The sequence below is a fragment of the Sparus aurata genome, chromosome 6 (assembly GCF_900880675.1).
Source record: "Sparus aurata chromosome 6, fSpaAur1.1, whole genome shotgun sequence".
NCBI classification, from domain to species: domain Eukaryota; kingdom Metazoa; phylum Chordata; class Actinopteri; order Spariformes; family Sparidae; genus Sparus; species Sparus aurata.
In genome coordinates this window covers 9242125-9266389 of record NC_044192.1, presented here as the reverse complement: position 1 = coordinate 9266389, position 24265 = coordinate 9242125, and the positions used below count along the sequence as shown (strand labels likewise).

Genomic DNA, 24265 nt, shown 5'->3' with positions numbered 1-24265 from the left:
TTCGCCTTGCAGGTAGCCTGCACCCCCACCATGAAAGGTTCCATAAAAAAGAGGCTTCGGGCTTACAATACTTTCCCTTCATGTACACTAGAGGGGATGGAGAATGAAGCAACAAACACATTTGGTTAAAGCATGAAATTTGAACTCTATATCTGTCGCTTGCCAGTATGGCTCCTGTATCTATGCCTGTGGTTGCTCCGGCAGACGCAGTAAAAAAGGATGTTAATGAACTGCTGTCACACGTAGGCTGGTGCCTTTGAGGCAGCAGTCAGGATTCTCTCCACGTACTCAGTCTGTTTGCAGTGTGGAGGCTGTGATGTGCTGCCTGACTGCAGAGAGTCGCTCGCGGCCAGACAGGAGGGGACCAACTCAGTACAAGGGGTCCCTGCTGCACTCGCTCGCTCACTCACCAGCAGAGCAAAGGCTCAGCTCTGCGCGCCGGTGTGTGTGTGCATGTGTGTGTTTCTGCCCCTGTATGTGTGCGTCACTTTGTCTGCGACGCGTGCTTGCTTATGCGCTGGCGCGTTTGTGGGAAAAGCACATGTGAGTAAACGTACCGTGCACACGCAGACTTCGGAAGCACCATTTTGTCCTGTAGACTTCAGTGACAAAATAGAAAAAGAGCAACTGGGGAAAACCAATGCGTTTGTGTGTGTGCGATTGCGCGGATGTGTTTGTGTTTGTGAGAGACACAAAGCCAGTTTGCCCGCTGCCCTCCCCTGCAATCTGCCACTGCTGCACCCTGGGTAGTGTCAGAATGGTTTGGGCACCCGCTGTGCCACCTGTCACCCCAGCCCTAAGGCTCATGCCGGTCCAGCCACCTGACATCGAGGCCCAGCCTCAATTAGATTGCTATCACACAACCAGGATTGGCTCTTTTTTCTCTCAGTTTATCCCTCCATAAAAAACTCTGCGGCCATCTCCAAGCACTCCCTCAGTGCGGGTCCTGCCCTAAATTATTGAACTTTTAAATACAAATCTACAGTTTGGACATATGTAGGGGTGGGAAATCTCCTTGTCAGTGTGGTTGCTAATGACGTTATCACAAGAACTCAGCAAATAGGGTACCCCTTGAAGGGGAATTCGGGGACTCTCGTGTAAGCATGACATCTGGCTCCACCAAACATCTGAGTAAGCAGATTGGCCCTGCAGGCCTGGTGTGACAGCCGACGAGGAAGCTGGGAGATGTGGGAGAACTGATCTGCACAACTCCGCTGCTCAAGCTGTCACTTTAGCTTGGCTTGGCACAGTTAGATTCTCCCTGGCTCTGAAGCATTAGACCCACTCTTCTGACTGCCGCTGCCCTGCCGGCACCGAGCCAAGTCTTTCATGGGGGAGGTCGATCATCACTCTCACTCTTTCTTTCTTCCTCTCCTTCTCCTGCTTAGTGTCTCTCAGCAGGGCTCTGTCTTCTTTATCGCAATCTTTCATTTTTTTCTCCCCCCCTCCCCTCCTGCCTCTTTCTCATCCTATCCCCAGCAGAAGCCACGGAATGGGATCCATTCTAATCTGCCATTATTTGCTATTCCCAGTTCCTGTGCAGTACTCTAAGCTACTCATATGCTCTCTCCTTGCCATCTTTGTTCTTCCCTGAGTAGGCGTTTGAGCCATTGAGCAGTCACTCCACCCAACAGGATCCACTCTGACATGTTAAGAAAACCACTTTTTAACATCTTTAGTATAACAAGCTAACCTGCTGTGATTAAATACCTGCTCAGCAACAGAACTGCTGTTTTGTGTTTGGACTGATGTAATAAAAACATTTCCACAGCTAGAAGGAGATGGATTATAGCTCCAGTGTAAAAGCATATGCCATTGTGCCAAATGCTTAAGATCTGGCTTTTATTTTTTATTTTTTTTGCACAGACAGTGCAGACATGCACAAAGGTCCAGCGTTAGGTAAAGGATGAAGCAGAAAGTGTTTTGATTAAATCGCACTAACGGAATATTTCTTGTGGAGGCTACTCATTATTCCATCCGAGCAGTGAAGGAAATGAATAATTTCAGTCAGGTAATTACCCACTCGCGACGGAATAAACTGCTCTCGCCTCTAACGGGCAAAAAAGTCAGGGTGTCCAGTTGGCCAGGGGATCTAAGTGCATATATGTAACCACAACCGGGGTTACTCATTTAGTCGACTATCTAAAGAGGGAAACTGCTCGAAGGTTTCCCAGAGAGCACATACCTCTGCCAGGTCTAATGGTCCACCCTCCTCAGATCAGCAAAGCTGCGAGTGCTGGTTGAGCGAGTTCTCGATTGATTTGAGTATCCGGCACAGACTCTCTTCTCTACAAGAACCAGCGACGCCCAACAACGACGTGTCAACAGCTGTACTCGTGATGAAGGAAAATCCTCATCGGGTGACTGACTGAAGTCTATTTATTCGAGTTTATAAAAAGCTTCTTCTGCAAATAGTCCTCTTGTTGTTGTCATCAAAAACATTGAGCTGAAGTTCTCTCCTGCGGCCGTTCTGTAAATAGCTTTCTCTTTACATGATAAAAAAATATACAGTAGCAGCTTCTGCTCAACCCATATCGCTATTTCAGGCAAATCATCATTTCTAGTGAACCCCTCCCACTTCAGAATGAAGCCCCACCCACAGACCCCACCCAAACCAAGTACAGGTATCGATCCAAATAATGAAGCATAGCGAAAATTCATGCAGGACAGGGAAGTCATAAGACCCAGCTGTAGTCAGCTGACAGCCAGCTGATCAGATCAGCATCAGTCGCTGACCAACCACACCCACTCTTCTAAATTAGGCGGTCAATTTAAACCTAAGCCGTCATCCACTGATCTCTCCTTCAACACTGCTGCGCGCACAACACTGCTGCTGCTCCCCGGAGTGACTTAGCATGCTGACTGTCGAATCCGGGGAGCTTTTGGAGCGGAGCCTTCAGCAATAACCCCAACTGTATATCATTTGTTGCAATAAATGGTTTAATCAGTGACAAGAGTGTTCCTGAATGAAATCTAGTTAGTTCAACAGACAGAGGTAGCGGTGTACTTGCGATTCTGAATATTTGAGTTAATTGTAATACTTGATTACTCAAATGAATGCGCTGGTTATTGTATGTTTGTTTGTTTTTTTCATTTTAGATTGATTTAAACAGGGTCATGTAAACAAATATCTCTCCCGGCCACTAGGGGGCCTTCCACAAGCGCTTTGTTTTCATATAGTAAAAGTTCATTTAAAACATCATAATGTTTGGCATTTAATGGCTTTATGGTGTTCTCTCCTGCTGGCTTAGGAAAGAAAAGTCGTATCTCATTGTCACGTTACAGCCTCGTTATAAACATCTGAAGGATTTATGCCCACAATGCTGTGCCAGATTTTTTCCTTGTGGTATCAGAAATGGTTTAATATATTTTTCGAGGTATTGTATCAAAGTTATAAACTCTACTATTAAGACAACACTGCTGGATTCATTTTCATTTAAGTATTGGAATAAGGTCAAAATATAGTTTCACATACTTCACATGCAGACAGCTTATAGGAACAGTTGTTATGCAAAACTGCATGTTTACCAGAAAGACATTTTAAGAAATTAAGAGTCAGAATTACATTTGCGTTTAGAAACAAACCTTATTTGGTGTCTGTAGCCACATCTTAGGTTGAGACAATACTGTCGTTACAATTGTTCTAGTTCTCCCATGAAACCACCGATCCTGAATTCTCCATAACCCTTTGTGTTTGAGTTTTGAGTTTGAGCATCTACACGTGTCGGATTTCCCTGAATGTCATAATTGCTTGTGATGAATGTATGTGACACGTGATGTTGAGTCATCGTTTCCCAACAGTTAGATATGTTTTGTCACAACTTTAAGCTAGCTTTACAACCATTTGTTGGATTTTAATTTCCTGCACCCTTCCCCCAAATTTCATGAAAATTGGGCCACTAGTTTTTTCATAACTGATACCAGACAAACATATCAAACCAAATTTTTTTTCAAAATGTTTTTTTAATTTGTGAAACAGAGTGAAAAAAAAAGTTTGACGTGTGAAAAACATTTTTTTTCTGTTGCTCCATTTTTTAGGCTCTAAAAAAATGTTTTAATGAGTCGAGCTGAGCGAAAAAAGTTTGTTTTCACTCGGCTCGACACACGAAAACAAAAACCGTGTCGCCCTGTTTCACACATGAAATAAAATAATTGGAATTTAGAAAATAGAGCACCAGAAAAAAAATTTAAAATCTTTTTTTTTAAATGAATAAAAAAATGAATAAATAAAAAAGGTAAACTGCATTTGAGAGCTTTGTTTTAGTGGCGTATATGACAGCCTGGGTCTGCCTGTGTTTGTATTTCTAGTCTCTCCTGTTGCATTTGCGGCCATTTCACATTTCACTTAGAGCACACTTATAGGGGAGATAGTACTCACTTGTCCGGCCTGCCAGGCACCTGCAGGCGTAAGCGACATTTGTTCGCACTCTGGATCTGTTCTTCTTTGATGCGAATAAGCCTCTGCAAAGCCAGACACCAGTCCTGCGCCACAGTGGTGTTCAGATTCTTTGATGGAAAAAAGGCAGAGTTAAAAACTTGTTTCTCAGCTGTAGCACTGAATGCATACTGACCAGAGTTAAACTGTAGCTGGGCTGAAAGCATTGATATTCCTCCACACATCCATCCGCGGGAAAACCGCAGTACATCATTTTTGAAGCCACTTGTTTACGGCGTTGTATCCCCTAAAATGTAACAGTGAATTTACTTCAACACCGGCATCCGTTTTACTGTAAACTCTAGTCCCTCAAGTCAAATAGAATCAAATCAATTTTCCGAAGTCAATGAGCTGTGCAGAAGTATTTCGTCTATTTGTTCGGTGGACAATATTATAACTGGGCGGAAAGTGAAAATAAGTCATTTACTGCCAGCCTAATATCGCTCCTCCTGAGGACATTGTGCTCATTAAGTGCAGGGAGGCAAAGGTGCCACCATTAGCCTGAGAGGCTCTTCGGTGATTGCTGGAGTATACCTCCCTGACTGTGTTATGCAGTGTATGGTACTTTTAATGTGTTAGTGGCAGACTACTGGGAAGTGTCCTGATTTCTAACGCTACAGGAGGGGTGCTGCTGTTTTCTTTTGCAACAGAGGAAAATCTGACACTTCCGTCTGGTATATCAGAGGGAACATCTCATACCCTCCATTGTGGCACAGTTGATGAGGAGATAGATGGGAGACTTTATGCTTTTACAGAAGGAATAGCAGAAAGCGATTTCCCCGAATGATAAAGCTTGTTCCAATCCGAACTTGATCTCTTAGTTTGCACAGAAACCAGTCGTTTAAACTGACTGTACATATTTCAGTTTTGTTCCTGCTGCCTCTGCGAGTCTTTGGAGTGTTCTCAGGGTTTAAGGGCTATTGTAAGGTAAGCCGCAGTTTACAGAATACATTCCACATTTCATACATTATAAATGCACATATTGTATCTTGAGAAGACTGGCTTATGAATAATCTGTGATGCTGTCTTTGGAGGAGAGAATACCGTGTTTGAAGGTCAGTCCGTGGCCAATCTGAACTAAGGCATTTCAAGAAAACCCTGAGAGTGGTGGGATAAATGTAACAAACTGTGACTCCAGTGGTTTGGGCTGTAGACTCAGCTGGACTGAGAAAACCTATGCCTGTTGGCTGACTTTGTTGCATTATATATGTTGTGTGATACACATTTTCCCCGCGAGACAATGCGGCCACAGCGAAAGTGTAACGTGAAGCGACATGTACCTGGTACATCCCCTGCAGCGTGCCCACGAGGAGAGTGACTTCTTCCACGACGGAAAGGTCATGTTGGAGCTCCTGCAGCTCCTGGTAGAGCCGTGGAGGCCCCAGGATCGCTTTACCTAAGAGGTGGGCGACACGCAAAGGGTTTGTCAGCAAAATATTGCATAACCCCATGCAAAATTAATACTACTAGTCTCTGAAGTGTCGAAGAAGAATGGAAAACAGGATGAAAAGCTCAAGGCCCATTTTTTAATTGCTTATTTTCTATGACCAACACGCCAAAACCCAGAGATATTCAATACACATTGGGAAAAATTTGAGGATCCTAATTTTTTGAGAAGTGAACGTTTGACATCTTTACTTCATAAGAGACTCGATTGATTGGCAATTAATTTTCTGTCAACCAGCTAATCATGTAATGGATACAATCTTAACAATGAACAAGACAAGACAAGATAAGATAAGACAAGATACGATTCGATACGATTCGATTCGATACGATACGATACGATACGATACGATATACTGTGAGGGACATTTTTGCTTGGGTTGAAGTTCTGCATACGGCTGCAATCAACTCAAAACAATGCGTAGCTGATGAGACCGTTATAGTGCACCGACAACAGAGGTCCTCAAAGACACAATAATAAAATACAGATAACAGAATTCAACGAAAGCATATGTCCTGTGACATAAACATACGGTACATGGCATATGGGCCAACTATCCTGACGTAGACAGTGCTATCCGAGCTTGACCTTGACTCCGAGACGAAGTGAACGCGCGGAGAGAAAAAGTTGCTTTTGCTGGAACTCTAGTGGCACTAATAAAAGAGGCTCGATGTGTAGATGGATCGATCGTCATTATTTGTTGAACTACAGCGAGCGAATTTATGAGTAAAAACAATCAGATGGAGAAACTGTTATTTGGAGCTATGATGCCCTTTCGCTGGCCAAAAGGAATGCAGGTGTCTCATTAGACGCAAAATTCAGCATCGATTTGAGGCCCCGCTACCTTCAAAGTCTCTCTCTCTCCTACTGCCGCCAATCGATAGCTGTGTCTCCTCCTGTCTGCCATCCTCCGTCCTAGCTCCCCTGGCCCACATCTTCCCAGCAGTGGGCTCTATGAGAACTACCGCCTAATTAAATTTCTGCAGGTAGATTTTGCTACAGAGCTGTCCTGCACTGTAGCACAGAAAAGGAGCAGAAGAGCTTCCGCAAGTAGGCGGGCTTAGTGAGGCGTGCTGCTCCGAGGAGACCCGGCGCCCTTTCGTCTTTCCACGTGCCTAAACGGAGTGAGAGTGAAGCCCATAAGAGGACAGGGAGCGGGGAGAAGAGAGGGGTGGGCTGGGATTGTTCATTTAAAGAGCTCCATTGTAGCTTCTGGGGTTTAATGGGATCTTTGTCACAGGCAGCCACTGACATCTGTCATCTGTGCGAGGAAATCAATAGGTGAGACATCTGAATATAAAAGGGCTGCAAGCTGCAAGAACAATGTCTTCCTGTCCTCTCCAGAGGGATTGCCTAGACCCCCGTACAGGTCCGTTGAGTCCTCCGGGGCCTGCTGTTGGCTACAGCCCGAGAGGTGAATGTGCTGAGTTGTAATCCAGCGTAATCCCGTTGGTGAGGCAGGATATGGTTTTCACACTCAGACACGGCCATCCACACCGGCCGCCAGGCACGTAGCTCACCGGTGTGGAAGGCCAGAGCCCAGAGGGGTCCATCCCTGCTTTCTATGGAATAAGTCAGCGATCTAGCACTCAGCTGCCATGCCAGCGACGCCAGCCAGTGGATTTAAAGACAATGCAGCTTCCGCACCTGCATCAAAACCCCTGTCTGATCTGCAGCCAAAACCCCACCGGTACACTTCTGACGGAAAAAAAAAAAAAACTGCTCTCCTGGCAGCAGGTCAAAAGACAAGCAGCAATAAGGGATGTGTGACGGGGGCAGGAGGAGGTGAGACGGCGTGAGTCTAAACAACTGGAACACTGCATTGAAGAAAAACAACGCAGATACATCGGTGGGACTTCTGTGTGCTGATCCGACTGGGAGGGAGGCAGCCCGATAGAGACATAAGAAGAGACAAAGGGGGAGAGTAAGAAAGACGGGCATTTCCCTAAAGGCCAACTTTCTTCAATAAAGAGGTGCGCCAGGGTCTGCAGAAGATGAAAAATGACTCCATTTTGAGCCATGTTGAGGGAGCACTGGATTCAGACTAGACACCACCGAATGACATCACAGGGGATGAAGCTATAAATAGATGGGACAGCCTGTCTGAATGAAAATGTGGGGATCGGCCCCGCAGATGTTCCGGGAGGTTTCTGGGTAGACGTGATTAAGGTGACCGCACCGTGTCGCAACGGCTACAAAAAAAAAAAGAAAAGAGACAATGCCAGCAGCAGAATCCAGCCTCCACAGTTGGGGCACGAGAAAACAAGGAAAAGAAAGCCGCACCGAGAGCTAACCTTAAATGATCCCAAATCCTGACGGCAAAGTTGCGAGCGTACACCACCTGAACCAAAAGTGAAAACTTAATCCAGTGAGAATCCAAACCAGCTCTGGAAAACAGTAGATGCTTGCCAAGCATGACGCGGGAAGCTCTGAAGACAGCGCCATTAACATTTAAGTCATGGAGCTGCAACTTAAAAAAAAAAAAAAAAAAGCCTGTACCATTACATCCTGATAAGGCTTTGTATCTCCCTTTTCCCAGGGTGCATTTATCAGGGATCTCATCAAGCTCTGTATACACCGGAGTTTAGCGAGGGGTGGTGGGAGAACTAGTGTTTCAACCACAGATCGCTATCTACTGCTACTGGCTCTCTAATTGGGCCTAGAAAGGGAGGGAATAATCTTTGCAGATTGATGACTCCACTCTAGATGTGTTTGTGGTCTATCAGAGAGTGAAATGAGACTATAGGGATGCTGCGGCAGGGGGCTCTCTGCCCCCACATCTCTCTCCGAGATAAAACACCCTAGGCAGATGGGAACAAGTGACCGTCATCACTATCCTCCTCACAAACACATCCTCAATCAGGGTGACAAGCAGCGCAGATGCATCTCCAGCCCTCTGCGGGACACTCGAGGAACAGAAACAGATTAGCCTCGCCGAGTCGGGGTGAGGGGCTGGGACTAAAAGTCAGCCGAAGTGATGAGATTAACTAGAGGATGACACATGGGAGGAGTAGGAACGAGATAGGACTGGTTCACATTTGTTTTGTTTTCTTACCTGACGCGCAGACACTACCCGGCCGCTTGGCTCCGCTCTGTTGGAAGAGGGTGTCTTTGCCCTGAGAGCCCTCCTGCCCCACCTCCACCACTTGCACCTGCTGCAAGGGGGCGCTCCACTTCATGGTGTACTTGGGGCCGACAGGGACCAGGCTGCTGATATCCGGAGGCCCTCTGGTGGAGATGAGAAGGAGAAGGAAAAAAAAAAAAAAAAGAGATCTGAGAGTTTAGAAGGAAAACAACCGGAGAGAAATTCCCTCCCTTTTTTTTCCGCATCCTGCGAACAGCACTGCGCCCTGCACTCCAGAGGAGGGGACGCTCTTTGAAATGTCACGGCGAAGACTCGGAGAGCGGGAATCAGAATCTGTATGATCACCCATGTTCCCTCGCCAAAACGGCACCCCTGGCTGTGAGGAGGAGTTCATTGCTATTCATGTATTCCTGTAATCACGCAGACAATCAACATTGTGATCGGTTTGTCAAGATCCTGGAGGGCAGACAAAGTCAACTTCGGGACACTTGAGTTGAATGAGACGTAGAGTGATAATTACTTTGAAGGCTGAAGAAGAGGGCTTTAAGCGACATCTTTGACAGGAGCTTTGCAAAAATGCGCAAAATCCCTTTTCCCGTTTTACTTCTCGACAGAGAGGAGCGAGAGAGAGAGAGGGGAGGAGGAAGAGGAGGAGAGGGAAGAGGAGCAAGGAGAGAGTGAGAGAGAGAGAGATGTGATCAATGGTGCTGTCACATAAGATAAATTGGAAAGAAACCAAAAAATGTTTTATGTCAGTAATCTAGGACTCCTGTAGCTGTAGTTAGGCATTCTACCATTTGTTTAAAGCTGATAAAGCTCCTGCGACTCCAGATAGTGCTCAGAAACCCCTAGCAGCTATTTCTCTTCCCTATGCAGTTTGCCAAAATATCCTTGCGAAACCTAGGGCATCACATTAGAGCCCCTGCGCCACCTAATAGCTATTTCTCCGCACCGTGCAGTTTAGCAGACTCTCCTTTTCAAAACTTGCACAGAACTTCACGCTGTAGAGCTGCAAATTATGAACGCATTAGCAAAGTATTTCCGAAAACGCAAGGGCACTCCGGGTTTCGACTTGTTCTACATTCGGGGGGACTTACTTGACATTTATGTTGGCACAGATGAGCACATCATCAAAGAGGAAGACCTTTCTCTCCTTCGACTTCAGGACTTGTCCCCGCTCGCCATACACGGTCTCAATAAGCGTCTCACAAAGGACCAGTGACCCCTGCTCCGAGTTGAGTTGCTAAAAGGGACACAGTAATCAGATCAGAGGCAGGAGGAGACGGCACCACAAAGGGGGCCAGTCCTCCAGAGTTCGGCGCCTGGAGGACACAGAAGTCAGGCTTGGAGGAACAGATGTCTCATCAGGGATTAGCAACACATTCATGCCGCTGAAGGTCGCTTAATGTGGGTATACGTATACACACACACGCACACAAACACACACACACACACGTCTAAAGACTGTTCATGCAGCAAACTCAGTGGCAGGGGAATACACATTTGTCTTGAGCACATGTTTACGATGACGAGAGGAGCCTCTCGTCAACGTGCCGATGCTGCAGGAGCCTCCAGAAACTTCTTCTTCTTTTTTTTAGAATAAATAATCCAACACATGCTTCAGATCGTTCTGTCTCTTTTTTTTGTCTGTTCCATAGCTATCCACCGCACCGCTACACTGGCGCAGAGTCCAAACTGGCTTCTGAGCGCCGGGGCACACAATCCTCTCCGCCACAACTAGGGAACTACACACGGATATACAGTAACGCGCATAAACAGTCTGCTGCGTGAACACCTTTGCACACACATGCACGCGCACACACACGCACACACACACACACACAGAGACAGACAGACACAGTCAAAGAATCCAATAACAGATGCAATTTATGCTCCAGTATGTTGGCACACGCTGCTCTTTCCAGTCATCCATATGTTTGGCAAAGGGAAATAGCACCAGAAAGCTTCTTTTTTTCCCCCCCTTTTTTTTTTATCACTCTGGTCCAGCTTCTTTTATGACTGCTAAATCAATACTTTTAGTTTTATGCATACTGCGCCAATCTAAGCCAGGCACACACTGCAATTACAGTCAAGCCACTATACCGCAAGCTGCCGTCTCAGTCCAAACATGGAGTTCGCGTCCCGATACTTTGATGTTTGTGGCTGTGGAAAAAGGCACACGATTTTTTAGCGAATAATAGATCTCTCTCTCTCTCTGCTGTGTCCATTATGCGACACGCACACCGCACGCCGCGCACACAACAGATCTGACCATATTTCAGAGAGCAGGATGTCCTATCTGCGGGCAATCTGTAGCTGCTTTTCGGCTGAGGCACAGATAGCACACAAAATGAGTCATTAGTCCGAGTGAGGCCGCCTTTTGATGGCCACAAAACCGTACAGCTCCCTCAAGAGGTGGGCTGCCATAAGACTACACCCTTAAAGTCTTCAAGCATCAGTAGGCACAGAGGGCACTGCGCCATCCACGCCTGCATCTGTGTGTGCGTGTGTGTGTGTGTGTGTGTGTGTGAATGTGTACGAATCCCATTCTCACTCACATTGTTATCTGTCCTATTCCGGCGACTTAGATACTTTGAGACAAAGAATGAATATTTCATTGGATGGTTATGGGGGCAATAGAGGAGACCATTTCCTATTGGAATTCTGCAGTGTCACCGCTGCAAATGGAATTCTGTGTGGAGTGGAGGAGATTGGCCGAATCAGCTCATCTCACAGTCCTGGAAAGCAACGGCTGATAGAGAGAAATAAAGAGGGGGGGGGAGAGAGAGAGAGAGAGAGAGAAAAGACGGAGGAAGATGCGGTCACAGTAGAGAAAGAGAAGAAGAGTGTATAAGTGGAGTAAGAGAGTAAGCAAGGGAGTGCAAGAGGGGAGCAGACGGGAGGTAGAGTGGAGAGAGGGAGGAAGAGCGACAGGGTGAAAGAGATAGCTCTCTTACAGCTTCCAATTAAATGTCTCATTTACCCCCTAATTCTTCTTATTCAGAGCAGCATTTGTTCAGATTTGCAGCGGCAGGACTGTAATTTCAGTGTGGTAATGGAGAGGCAACGCCTCTGCCATTGCATTTGGTACTGTTTGGGGATGATAATGGGCATCATTTCTAGGAGATAATTTCCCTAAATAAAAATGCCTCCCCAGATTAATGTGTGGGAAAGTGATATAAGCGATTGCCGTATACTAGTTTAATTTATAGGTGTTTGGCACACGGCGATAACGACACAGAGGGCTCAGAGGCCGGCTCGCAGCTGACTTGATTGGGGCATGTGTGCGCGTGCGAGGGCGCGCACGTGTGCACGGGGGGGAGTGCGTGTGCATCCAGTCACCTTACTGAGCAGGCGATCACTGACGCTGCGGGCGAGTTGTTGAGTCTCTGCAATCTGGTCAGCTACTCGTTTCTGTTCATTCAGCTTCTCAGCCAGCATCTCCAGCTCTGTCAGAGCTAGCTGCAGGGGCAGACGGTCCACGTGGCCCTTCGGTGTATTCTTGAGCATGTCCTAGAAAAGGTCACAAGGAAAAGTTTTCTGGGTAAAGGCACTGGAAGTTAAAAAAGCCACTCTCTGGGTAGGATTTAAAACTTTTCCTCCGTTTCCTGCCGTACACTGAATTGTAACAGCTTAATGCGCTCTGGTTGGGAGAGTTGTCTTCGCTTTGAAAAGTTCAAATCTGGGTCAAATACTCTCTTTGCGTTCAGGTGTGTGTCGCTGTCACAGATTTCAGAGGATTTTGGTGACTGCGAGCACACTGACTTTTCACGGGTTATGTAAACTTGGTAAAGCTCATTGACTTACACTGCAGCCAAATAATCAGAGCCCGTCTACTTGCAGGCTTGCTTGTATGTCTATATTTGCCCGGCATCTCTGACCAAGTGAAAGCTCGGTGCTGTCTTGATATGCATCTCAGATGTACCCCAGCGCCTTGAGCTCTGGCTCTCTGTAATGTATGATTTAAAACATACACTTCCTCTTTGGAATAGCGAGTTTAGGCTGGAAGAAAATGCCTGATTCACATTCATAACTTCTCTTTTTGAATTCATGGATAATCAATGCCTACTGAGGGATGAAATGAGATACTGCAGATCCAGCAAGTCAAGCTCAAATCCAAATCTTTGCTCGGAATAGAAAGTGGAAGTCGGGATGTGATGCCAGCAGTCTGAAAAACTGATGTGGCTAGCTACATTTTTTTTTTTCAAGCTCTGGCTAACCGCAGTGTACAAGTAGAACTTGTGCTGTAGTTTAAATCCATAATCAATTGTGTGTCCTTGAAGCTTTGGATCTTTATTCGAGTCTGTGTTGCTGAATCTTTAATGCGACTCCAGTTTCTCATATTGGAGGTGTTTTTAGCCGGTTTGACATGGATGGAAATCAATTAAAACAAATGAAATGAGCGCTTTGCAAACAACATCTCATACCTGCAGGAGCAAAATGAACTGCGGGAATCGCTGGATGGGCTTAACCATCAGGCCGTACAGGGTGATCCGGTCGACACTAGACGCCTGCTTCTTCTGGAAACGCAGAGAGAAAAATAGATTAAGTTGGAAGCTGGAGAAATATTCTTGCACAAAACGACTACTAAGAGGAAACTATGCGATTCCTGCTTTAAATGCAGCTTGTCAGAAGTCTCTATAGACCGCGCGTAGGCGTGCGAGTGGGAGAATAAGGTATGAAAATCAGGGTCTCTTCGTCATATGAGAGGATGAAAGAGGAGATTGTTTGAGTGTGTTATGCCTAATGTATCGCTGTGGGCGTAGGTCAGGAGAAGATGTCGTTTTTACAGGGCCGTGTCAAGTCTGCATCAGTAGAAAAAGGCAAGGCACTGGCCACACTTAATAGATGGTGTGATGGTTGATGTGAGATCTGTCAGACAGAAATAAGAAACAGAGAAAATGGGTTGCTGAGACTGAAGTGCACGTAGTAGTAACATATAATCTGCAGCCTCTTTACTCTAATAATGCGTGTTTCCATTCCCACTTCTCAGATGATACATGTACACTAGACAACTGAATATCAATTACTTCATATGTACAATAACACAAAGATGTCAATTCAATTGATATTGATTGACTGAGATTAGCATAAAGATTGGTTATTGTAATATGATGGTCCAGACTATTTTTTTCTTTTCTTCCCCGCCTTTAATATTGAAATTAAAATCATAATCATCTGAGAATATCTCAATATCTGATGTTTCCAGCTGAGTGAAATGAATAAAAAGGAGTCTTTCACAGTATTAGAGATTATTAGTCCCTGGTCATCATATATAGAATATTATCAAATGAGATCAAGGCAAGGAAAAGGAAATGTCACAAAATGAAAACCTGCTCGGAGCTCTGTGGAACAGCTCGACACACCGGCAGGCGAAACCGTCACTGGGAAAAAGCCGGTCCGCCACGCCCAAACTGACCAGAGACAGTCTTTTAATTCTGTTCTTCAGTGAACAGAATTAACAAAAATCAATCCACAGAAAGTCTTGAGAGCAGAATTAGCAGGATAACACTAGACTTTTACCGAATTCTGCATCGTTCTTTGCTCTATTCCAACTTGGTCACAGCAGAACCATTGTGGATCTTTTGTCCACAACACCGTGACATCAAAGAATTGTCGTGTCACCTCCCGTCACCTTGGTCTCGGACAAAAACGTTAACACACCACAAAGAGTGCAGCCACAGGCTCCTCTCCTGCATGTATGTGCTCAGCTGAACAGTCAATCAGAGTGATTTCTCTCACCCACGGGCTCCGCCACCGATTCAATATGCTCAGTCGGCCGAAAAGCTGATGACAAGGGCCAACTAGTGTCAATGGTGTGGGACACAGTCCAAAAACTAGGCCACAGACGCTCACTGATGGCCCCGACATCGGTCACAACAGACAGCTAGCTCGGTGTGTCAGAGCCCTACATTTCCGACACAGCTTGTCTTCGGTGGCTAAAGCTTTATGCCAGTAATTTTAAGGATTTGTCCTACAGTATGATCAAAGAACTGTGTTTTTTTTTTTGATTGACAACCCAAGAGTTCACCCATCTCTCTTTGGTCTGGGTCAGCCCAAGATCACAAAGTGTCAGCCTCGCTAAGTACAGTGCAAACACCGACATCAAGCGGGAGACATCGTGTACGCAGCAATTAAAAGGAGACACCGGTGCTCAGCACTCAGCAGCCACCTAACCGTCAAATCACAGGTGAGGGCAGGAAGGCGGTAATCTCAAAGATGATACTCTAATCCGGAAGATAAAGTGTTCAGCGACTGGACGGACGCAGTGCATAACTTTTACAGCCAACCTTGGAAACCAAAGGTGACCCCTGAGTGGATGCTATCAAAAGCCCGAGGAGCACAAAGTAAAATCTTTTTACCACACCTGACCCGGTCAGTGGAGATGGAGATTTCCTGCCTGAGTGGTGTCAGGTAGAGAGGCATTTATCGGTGGGATGGGTTTTAAGGAGAAGTTCTCTGCCCCGTTTTTGTTGGAGGGCAGTCATGTTCAGTCAAATCGAACACAGATGGTGTCTAAGGCCGTAACACTACCGGAGATGATATGAACGCAGCTGTACTTCACCTGACTGATCTCTCAGGACATGACCTGAATTTTTGATTTCTCAGTTGATAGAGAGCTCTTGTCTGTCATAATCACCAAGCTCAGCCATGCTTCCATCAGACACTTGAGCCTCGACCAACAGAGGGATCGCTCGTCTTTTCGAAGGCGGTGGTGGTGGTGATGTCGGACTCCCACCATGTAGAGAAAGTCACCAGCGGCACGTATCGGAAACTCCAAGCTGCCAGTATGTCGAAGTGGAGTGGCAGGTTATCTGAAATAACCAGCCAGCAGCCTGGGGTTAAAATCGAATACGTTCAGGTGCCACAGACCAGCGAGGGTGCTCACATGAGAGCTGAGGAAACTCTGAAGAAGGACAAATTACTGTTCTTCAGGGGTGCACTCAGTTCTTAGCAGTCAAACCCTGAGTCAGGGTATGTCCAAATTATACTCATTGTAATCAGGTTAGGTGGAGTCCTGTTGTATCGCCACAGGTTCTCGGATCTTTGAGTCTGATACCAGAATGGATCAGAGCGGACTATCTATCAACTCATGGTTTGTTATGATCATCAAGGGAGAGAAAAATGAGTTTCTTGAGGCAAGACGCATAAGTGAATTTCGGCGCTCAGGAAAAATGACGCTCCTTCTGTTTTTTTTTCAACCGCAGCTGCTCGTTCACTGGTGGGAGATCGAGCAAGCCGATGCCAGACTCGGTGTCTTTTTCTACGCATGCCGGGTTTTTCTTCCCAAGTGTCCGTTTCAGGTTCAGACAAAAAGTTTCGGACACGTGAACACCTCTTCTGTCGAGAGAGGGGTGATATCTTGTTCTTCGCTGTATTCTGGAGAGTGTGCTTGAGTTTGCTGGTTTAAAGAAACACAAATGGATGCAGGGATGTCTGCACCATTGTTATCTTCATTAGGGGCTATAGATTGTTTTAGAAACTATCAGTACTCTTTGTTCCAATAGTGGCCAATCGCTGTGCGGCTTCCCCCAGTCACGCTGGGACCAACATCCCCGATTTATTTGTGTGTAACTTTGAATTTGATGTCTATTTATCCAGATTTATTTATGTATGGAGCAGGTGAACAGTGTTGGGCCTCTGGGAATCAAGCCTGACAGCCTGTCACGGTCTTCACATATCCCCAGCCTGGTGTAAAAAAAAAAAAAAAAAAAGACCCTTCAGGACACTTAAAGGAGAACTTCAGTCGATTTAAACATGCAGCTTCATTGCTCAAGCTACCCTTGACTTGCCAGTACCGAAGACGCGAACACATTTGGTCCAACCATTACAGAGCTCCGTGAACGGAGACTTAGCATTGACAGCTAACAGCATGGGGTCAGAACTTTACACTGTGTTTTAAGCATCTTAACATGCTCCACATCTCACACCGAATGTTATGCAACATCAGCAGACACCTTAGCACACAGCACTGTAGCGTGTATGACTCAAACTGACTAAAAAAGTTGTTAAAATAGTGTGTTTGTGCAAGGAGCTACTTACCTGTTTGTTGACATCCGTGTGTTCCGGTAGCTAGACCAAATTAGTATATCCATCGAGTGTGCACTTAACAGGCTTAACAGGCTATTGTAAGGCTCATGGCTCATGACAGGCTGTAACATGGACATGTACATTATGAACATAAACACGAAAATGCTGGATTACGTTTCCGTCTCCGCCAGTGAGGGAGTAAATGCACGCTTGACGGATTGACTAGTTTGGTCTAGCTACCGGAGGACACGGATGTCAACAAACAGGTAAGTAGCTGCTTGCACAAACACACTGTTTTAACTACTTTTTTATTCATTTTGAGTCATACACGCTACAGTGCTGTGTGCTAAGGTGTCTGCTGATGTTGCATAACTTTTGGTGTGAGATGTGGAGCATGTTAAGACGCTTAAAACACAGTGTAAAGTTCTGACCCCATGCTGTTAGCTGTCAATGCTAAGTCTCCGTTCACGGAGCTCTGTAATGGTTGGACCAAATGTGTTCGCGTCTTCGGTACTGGCAAGTCAAGGGTAGCTTGATCAATGAAGCTGCATGTTTAAATCGAACGAAGTTCTCCTTTAAGAAGGTTCAACTCCAGTGTAAAGTTCTCATCAGCTTTGACAGAGAAGCAATCAAAAGCATTGTGACTGGAAACATCACAATCGCTTCCAACACATATGTTTTTTACTTGGGCAGCTGTTAATAAACCCAAGTAAATTTAGACTCTTATTCTTTAAATCCATCTGAGAGAACGGCGCCATCCACTGACCGATCTGCCCTCCTTCTTCCCCTTCCGTTCTCTGTTACTACCTTCCTCCTGTAAATGCACTGATGAAGACCGAGGTAAACCCTGATCTTCATTTAGACATTCATCACCATGACTTAGATGTTCAGCTCATTACTCAAAGATTGCAGATATCTGCAAATTCATTGGTTGCTCCCCTTTTTAAACTCCAATCTGTATTATTACAGTTTTTAAAGATGAATCATTGGTAAACCTCTCGTCCGAACAGCTGTCCTCTGAGCGTAGGGGTGGGCAGGCTGCAGTCTTCCATGAATGAGGATCAGCAACACCTCAGCAGGTGGGGCAGCACCCGAAAATGCACAAGTTGGAGAGGTGGTTCTCCTTCACCACCAAGAAAGTTGTCTCAATGTCATGTTTTCCTTTTAGTTACTTAATGAAAGTGGATTCTAGTACCGTTGGAAAAGATCAGACCTGACTGGCTGAGCAGGTCACTGCAAATTTCAGTCTGCTGCTCTGCGGAGGAAAGTGGTTGAGCTTTAGGATCCCATTAGTGGTCGAAGCCTGTGTGTAACGGAGCGGGCTGTGAGTTATTCTTTCTCTCTTTCTTTCTTTCTTACTTTTTTTTCTTTTCTTTTCTGAACACAGCACACAGTGGCTTTGTCAGTCACTGTTCTCCTATACGTACAGGGCTTGTGATCAATTCTCACTGTACGATGCAGAAGTCATACACCGAGGTGTCATATACCGAATCAGGAACACTTCACTTCGCTCCTTATAATACATTTCCAGCAGTGTCACCGACCCAACCGAGAGGACCTGCATTTGTTGCCAGGCAACGTTAACTGCATAGCAAGAGGCCTCAGCCTTTTACCGGCATTCTGGAGCTGATGGAGCCCTTATGCTAATTTTGGGTTAAAATACTTGACACGTAGGTTTGATGTCAAGAAAAAGGGGGAAAAGGGACCAGACTTTATATGTCATTGGACCTGTCAAGTGGACATTTCCCCTCACGGCCGAAGTGAATTACCATAGAAAAGGCCCGATGACGCCTCCAGCAAGTCCAACAGTAAGTCCTGTCATCCAAGCTGCTTCTGCGTGAGGCGAGCTGGATAATGCTCCACTGCACTAGACTGGACGTATATACCTATAACACTACTATTGGTCTCAATTATAATAACATAACTGTAGACAATCATTCTGAAATCCCACGTCTTTAACATTTTCTGTATGTAATTAACAAATGCTGCTTGTACACTTGTAGGCATTTATCCAGAAAACGAGAATCAATCTTCTAACCTTTAAAAATTCCAATACATCAGTAAAAACAGCTGATTTACACTGAACTCACTCAGATGCTCCTCTACAAATGCTGAACCTCATTTTACATCTTAACATCTGCAAACTGTGTCCCCCCCCCCCTCTCTGAATTACAAAGTCCCTACCTGTAAAATTCTGTGGCGTGCAAATGTGCATGCAGTCAGTGCACCCGACCAATATTTCAAAAGCAACGTAATGAAGTCTGTCATTGATTCAGTGTATTTTCCAGCCTGTGTCTAGCCAATTTATTATTTGGTTTGTCTTCACATTGCCAGTGAGAGCTTCAACGGAGAGGGGAGCCTTTAAACAAAGAGAAAGAGACACATGTTATCTGGAGTAACATGCAGGGCTGTCAGCTGTGTGATCTGGTTCTGTAAATCAGCATTACAGCTCAATGATCCAGGTCATGCTCATGCATGACTGCCGGGCGCGCGGGGAATTGTTAAACTCAGCACATTTAAATAATTGCTTGGCACCCTCCATGCACACTGGCACTATTTTTCCTCGTCCATGATCCCAAATTAATATCAGAAAGATTAAGTGAGAAGAGGAACACATCTTGATTGTCAGGTTGCAGTAACTTGTCCATTTTCCAGCTTTTTTCTCACAGATGTTTCGTTATTTCCGTTTCCCTTTTTGCTGCAAAACAGTTGTTATTCTCGTTGAGGTTTTCATTAATTTGCAGATTTCTCCTTGTTTCATTTCAAGTCTCAGAGGAGCTTTTTTATTAAGACACACGTAAAAGAGCTGCGCAAGTGCATAGAGAAAATAGAAAAACAACTTCTGAGAATAACTGAGTGAAAACAACAGGAACATAGGACATGGTCATTATCTGGACAACCTGGTACATTTCCAGAACTAAAAATAGCACAGTGGGTTATTCGGCACTTCAATCTAATTGCCGTCTTAAGTGTATAACACTTATGGTGGACAACGCAATTTCACAAAATCAGGACTCTCTTTCATAACGTCCATTAACCCAATGTAAATGACTTTGTTTTTTGTCTAAATGACCACCTGACAAAAATGTTTTGTCTCTTTTGAAACCTGAGAAGTCTGCGTTATTGAAAAAAAACAACCTTAAGCTACGGGGCTTTGCTAGATTCACCATCTGCTGAACACGACAGACGCAAACAAAACAGAGGCGCTAAAACAAATGAGTAACTTTTATTTGAGAATTAATAAAACACTTATGAAAACAAATATTTTGTGTCCAGACGTCAGAATCAAAGAAATCTCTGGTTTCTGCAAACCACGGATGATAACATATGTTCAAGTCACATACCTATCATGCCAACATTTGTGCAACATGCGTCGTATCACTTTCACGTTACATATCTGTGAGCTGACTCTTACATCAGGATGTAGAGGAGTTTCCAACTGTTCAAGATGACACTTCAACGACATTTGGAAGCATGAAACCATTCGACATCTTAAATAAGACATTGGTTCCTATTTCCAGCCATGTCTGTGGTGACAAAACTGGGTATTTTACCATCAGAACATTAAAAATTCAAAATTAAACCTAAAGAAATGTTTTAGCGTATCTTTATTCTGAAATATTGGCTTGATTGGACTCATAGGCTGAAACTCACCTTTAAGAATTCCAGGAAAGCTGGCTTGGACATGCATGCCTTTTTAATGAGAGCCATTGCGTTGGTGAAGTTGTTCACGTAATCACTGTACACATCCAGAACCATGGACTTGGAAAACTGTGGAAAACAGACACGGGAATATGAATTATCTGAACAGATCTACGATAAAAGTGTAGGTGTAGCGTTCCGTCGGGTTGTTATTCCGCATTTCACGACGGCATCCGCAAACACTGTTGTGTAATTTCTTTTGACATCTCGAACGTCTGGCCTAACCATCCACTTTGCAGGGCGACCCGTGGGTAATTTCAATGTAAAGAGAGGCTAGAAAATGGCCATTTAAGTATAGTGCTTAAAAAAATTGGTTTGTTTACTATCACGGCTACCGCAACACCCTTCACGAGCCATTTACGAGGTTGGGAAATAGGGATGAGGTGGCGGTGTGTGTGTGTGTCCGCGTGAGGGGGTGTGTCTGTTGTGCGGTAGACATTTATTCTCTCTCCTCAATTAAATCCACACACCGGGCAGCAGACAGTGGCGGTCTGAGAAGCGGTGGGGAATTAGCACATGGCATGAAGGTATTAACCCTCCTTGCTCGCAGCCTCCTTCAGGACGCCACCTCTCAGATATTACTACAAGCCCCGCAGGTAGACATACACTCTCAGGCGGAGAGTACACAGTCCCAACCCTTTTTTTTTTTTCCCTTTTCCAACGTGGCCTTATTTGCTGGTAGGTCTGAGGGTATGAATAGAACAACACTCTAATGGCCGGCAGAGGAGGAGAGGGTCGAATAAGCCCCTCTAATAGGCAAATAATGAGCAGGCCTTATGGATGAGCACACGGCAGAGGCTGGCATAAAGAACGCTCTCTGCGAACACTATTATTCTCGGGGCCAAAATGTGTAAACACGCCTCCTACAGATCCGCGGATGCAGCGGAGATATTCATCACAAAGGTAATTGATTTCATGTTTGGGGTAAACTATCCCCATTTGCGCTAAAAAAAAACAAAAAAACCTGTAGCTCATTAAGATTCTGGGTAGCAGCGACGGCATATGAAGCAATTTTTAGAGAGAAATGCCAAGGAAAAGTACGAGTGCGTTTACCCAGAATGCAACCCTTTGATTGTATTATAATTCGTTGCGACAGAAACAAACAAACTATGCACACACACACACACACACACACACACTCACAAACACTCACACGTGCATCAGGCATCAAATCATCCTCCAGTTTACATTTCTGTTTCAAAAATACGAAGAACCGGCCCGAAATCATGCACATGCACGCACACTAACCGAGGCGACAAACAAGTCTCCGATTTTCTCGCTGCTGTCCCATTCAGCCACGCGCGACGCCAGCGCAATCTGGAACATGGAGTGGCACTGCGTGATCTCCCTGATTCGGTAGAATATAGGCCGGATCTTCCTTGGGCTCAGGATGCGTGGATCAGCTTCCATCAGTGGTCTGTGGTATTCCTGGTGAGATTGGGAGAGAAAATTGGGTTGTTTTATTTATTTTTATTGCTGTTGATACGTGCTTATGTATGTGTGCGTGGGCGGGTGCTTAAGATGAATCAGCGGTCCACCCTCCTTAAGCTTCTGTTCTTCACAGCGGCATAAAAAAAAAAAGACAACCGAGGGGAAGCAGACGGATATCCTGCGAGTCGAGTAAAAACAAAAAATGTAGTCATTATGCCTGGGAGCGCACCAAGCCAACGGATTCACCCATAAAACAGCGTTCTGCCATGAGCAAACATGTTCAGAAACGCAAGGTGACTTGTGATCATGAAAGCCGGAATAATAACAGCAACAAAAAAAGGAAAAAAAAACACACAAAAAAAAACCAGCTCCCAGCAGAGTTGGAGATGCAGGAACAACGAGGTGAAAGAGGCGTTGATTGATTCCTCAGTCAGCACTCATGGGGATATTAGCATATCCTACAGAAATGAGTTGACGGATTCTTTGTGGGCAATATTCTTTGAGGGAGCCAGTAAACAAGACATCTTTGAGTCTGAATGCTCACCTAACCCTAACCCCAAGAACACGTTGTTGTGTATAAGCCAAATATTTACGAGGAGGACGCTGTCTTCCTTTTCACCTCACTCTTTTGGATAAAGACAAAAAAATTAATTAAAAAAGCCTACAAAGTATCTTTAACATAATCAATCTGTGCAACAGTGGAGGTAATTTTATCTATTTGTTCGTTTTTCCCTTGCAGCAAATGAGTCATCGACAGAGGGAACACGAGCCGGGCAGCAAAACACGAACAACTGTGAAATCTGCTTTACAGCAATCATGAAAGCTTCAAACCCTAATTGTGATTTTGGCCTTTCATCTTTTTTTTTTTTTTTTTTTTTTAATGTTATCTGTCTGGAGACACTGTATTTACCACTTGGCTGGACTATCTGAATACCACAGGCGATTTCAAAAGGGCTAAACCTCCCAACGTATCGCCCGCAATCATTTCGCCCCGCCAACAAAGGTGGCGCATTGTATCTCGACAGCGAGGGATCTCGCAGCGTCGCAACGCCGCCATTGATCGCTGCTGATTCCGTTTCAGTGGGCGCACCTCTTATTTTTGCCGTGATGAGGAGATAACAAGTCTCCTTTTCCCCACTAAAGAGACATTCAAGCGGAGAGGCCGCACCCCCATCCTGCAACCGGCCTGAACGTCCCTCCCTCTTAGCGCCGGCACAATGCGGCGGGGAAAAAAAAAAACGAGGACGGCTGTTTCATCGGGATTATTTATGCCCAGACACCCCGCGGTAATTTGATGGATATCGCCGCTTCTCTTTCCAGCGTGATTCATAGCAGCTAAACGGTGAAGATATTGCATGTGGCAGAAGGGAGACAGCGGGGACCGAACCAGCTCACCTGCAGGATCCTCCTGAGAGACTCCAGGTAGCTCCGCTCGCTCTGAATGATGGAGCCGAGGATATGGCGTCTGACAACCTGCGCAGACAACAGACCAGTCAGGAAATCTCGCACTAAGAGGACATGATGGGGCTGCAGTGTGCGGTATGCCTTCAGTTAAGTACGGTGCGGGCTGATGGATTGCACTATAATCATGTGTTTGTCACAGGAGGTAAAAAAAAAAGACTCAAAGAGGAGTGTGTGTGTTTGAACAAGGCCACTAACTGAGTGCTGAGTCATTGGGCTTCCTATGACATGAAAGCCGCTGTTCAAGCTGTGATAAAACACACTGCTTCTCGGAGCAGAGAGACGTACAAACCGGCTGAAATAACAAAAGAAGTCTTAACATGACAGCCTAGAGCCGTATCTCAAGGCTATTTGGTACAGAATGTGTTCACTTAAATGCAAGACTTTAAGTACAGTACCGTAAATTCCGGACTACTGAGCGCACCTAAATATAAGCCGCACCAACTAATTTTAAAAAAAAGAAAAAAATGTGTACATATATAGGCCGGACTTGTCCTTAAGCCGCAGGTGTCCACGTCTGCTCTCTGTGTGTTCACCCAGTCTTCAAGAACGTTTTTAAGTTCGGGCCATCTGCTTTTATTACCTCTGAAAGCTTTTGTCGTCTTTTTGCATTGAGTCAGTTCTTCACGCTGCCGTCTCCAACGTCTCTCACCCTCAGTTCATCGATGCCAAG

At 45.3% G+C, this 24265-nt stretch overlaps 1 protein-coding gene across 4 annotated transcripts in view; it reads right to left on the bottom strand.

Moving 5' to 3' along the window:
- arhgef10la (Rho guanine nucleotide exchange factor (GEF) 10-like a) overlaps positions 1-24265 on the bottom strand; it is a 125847-nt gene that overhangs the window by 71331 nt on the left and 30251 nt on the right. For all 4 annotated transcript variants that reach the window (XM_030420240.1, XM_030420242.1, XM_030420241.1 and 1 more), the window contains 9 exons: positions 23527-23604; positions 21949-22128; positions 20653-20769; positions 13395-13487; positions 12310-12480; positions 10065-10210; positions 8938-9110; positions 5716-5831; positions 4379-4506 (listed from right to left, as the gene is read on the bottom strand). In XM_030420240.1, coding sequence (XP_030276100.1) covers positions 4379-4506; positions 5716-5831; positions 8938-9110; positions 10065-10210; positions 12310-12480; positions 13395-13487; positions 20653-20769; positions 21949-22128; positions 23527-23604 — 1202 coding nt within the window. The remainder of the gene's footprint in view (positions 1-4378; positions 4507-5715; positions 5832-8937; positions 9111-10064; positions 10211-12309; positions 12481-13394; positions 13488-20652; positions 20770-21948; positions 22129-23526; positions 23605-24265) is intronic.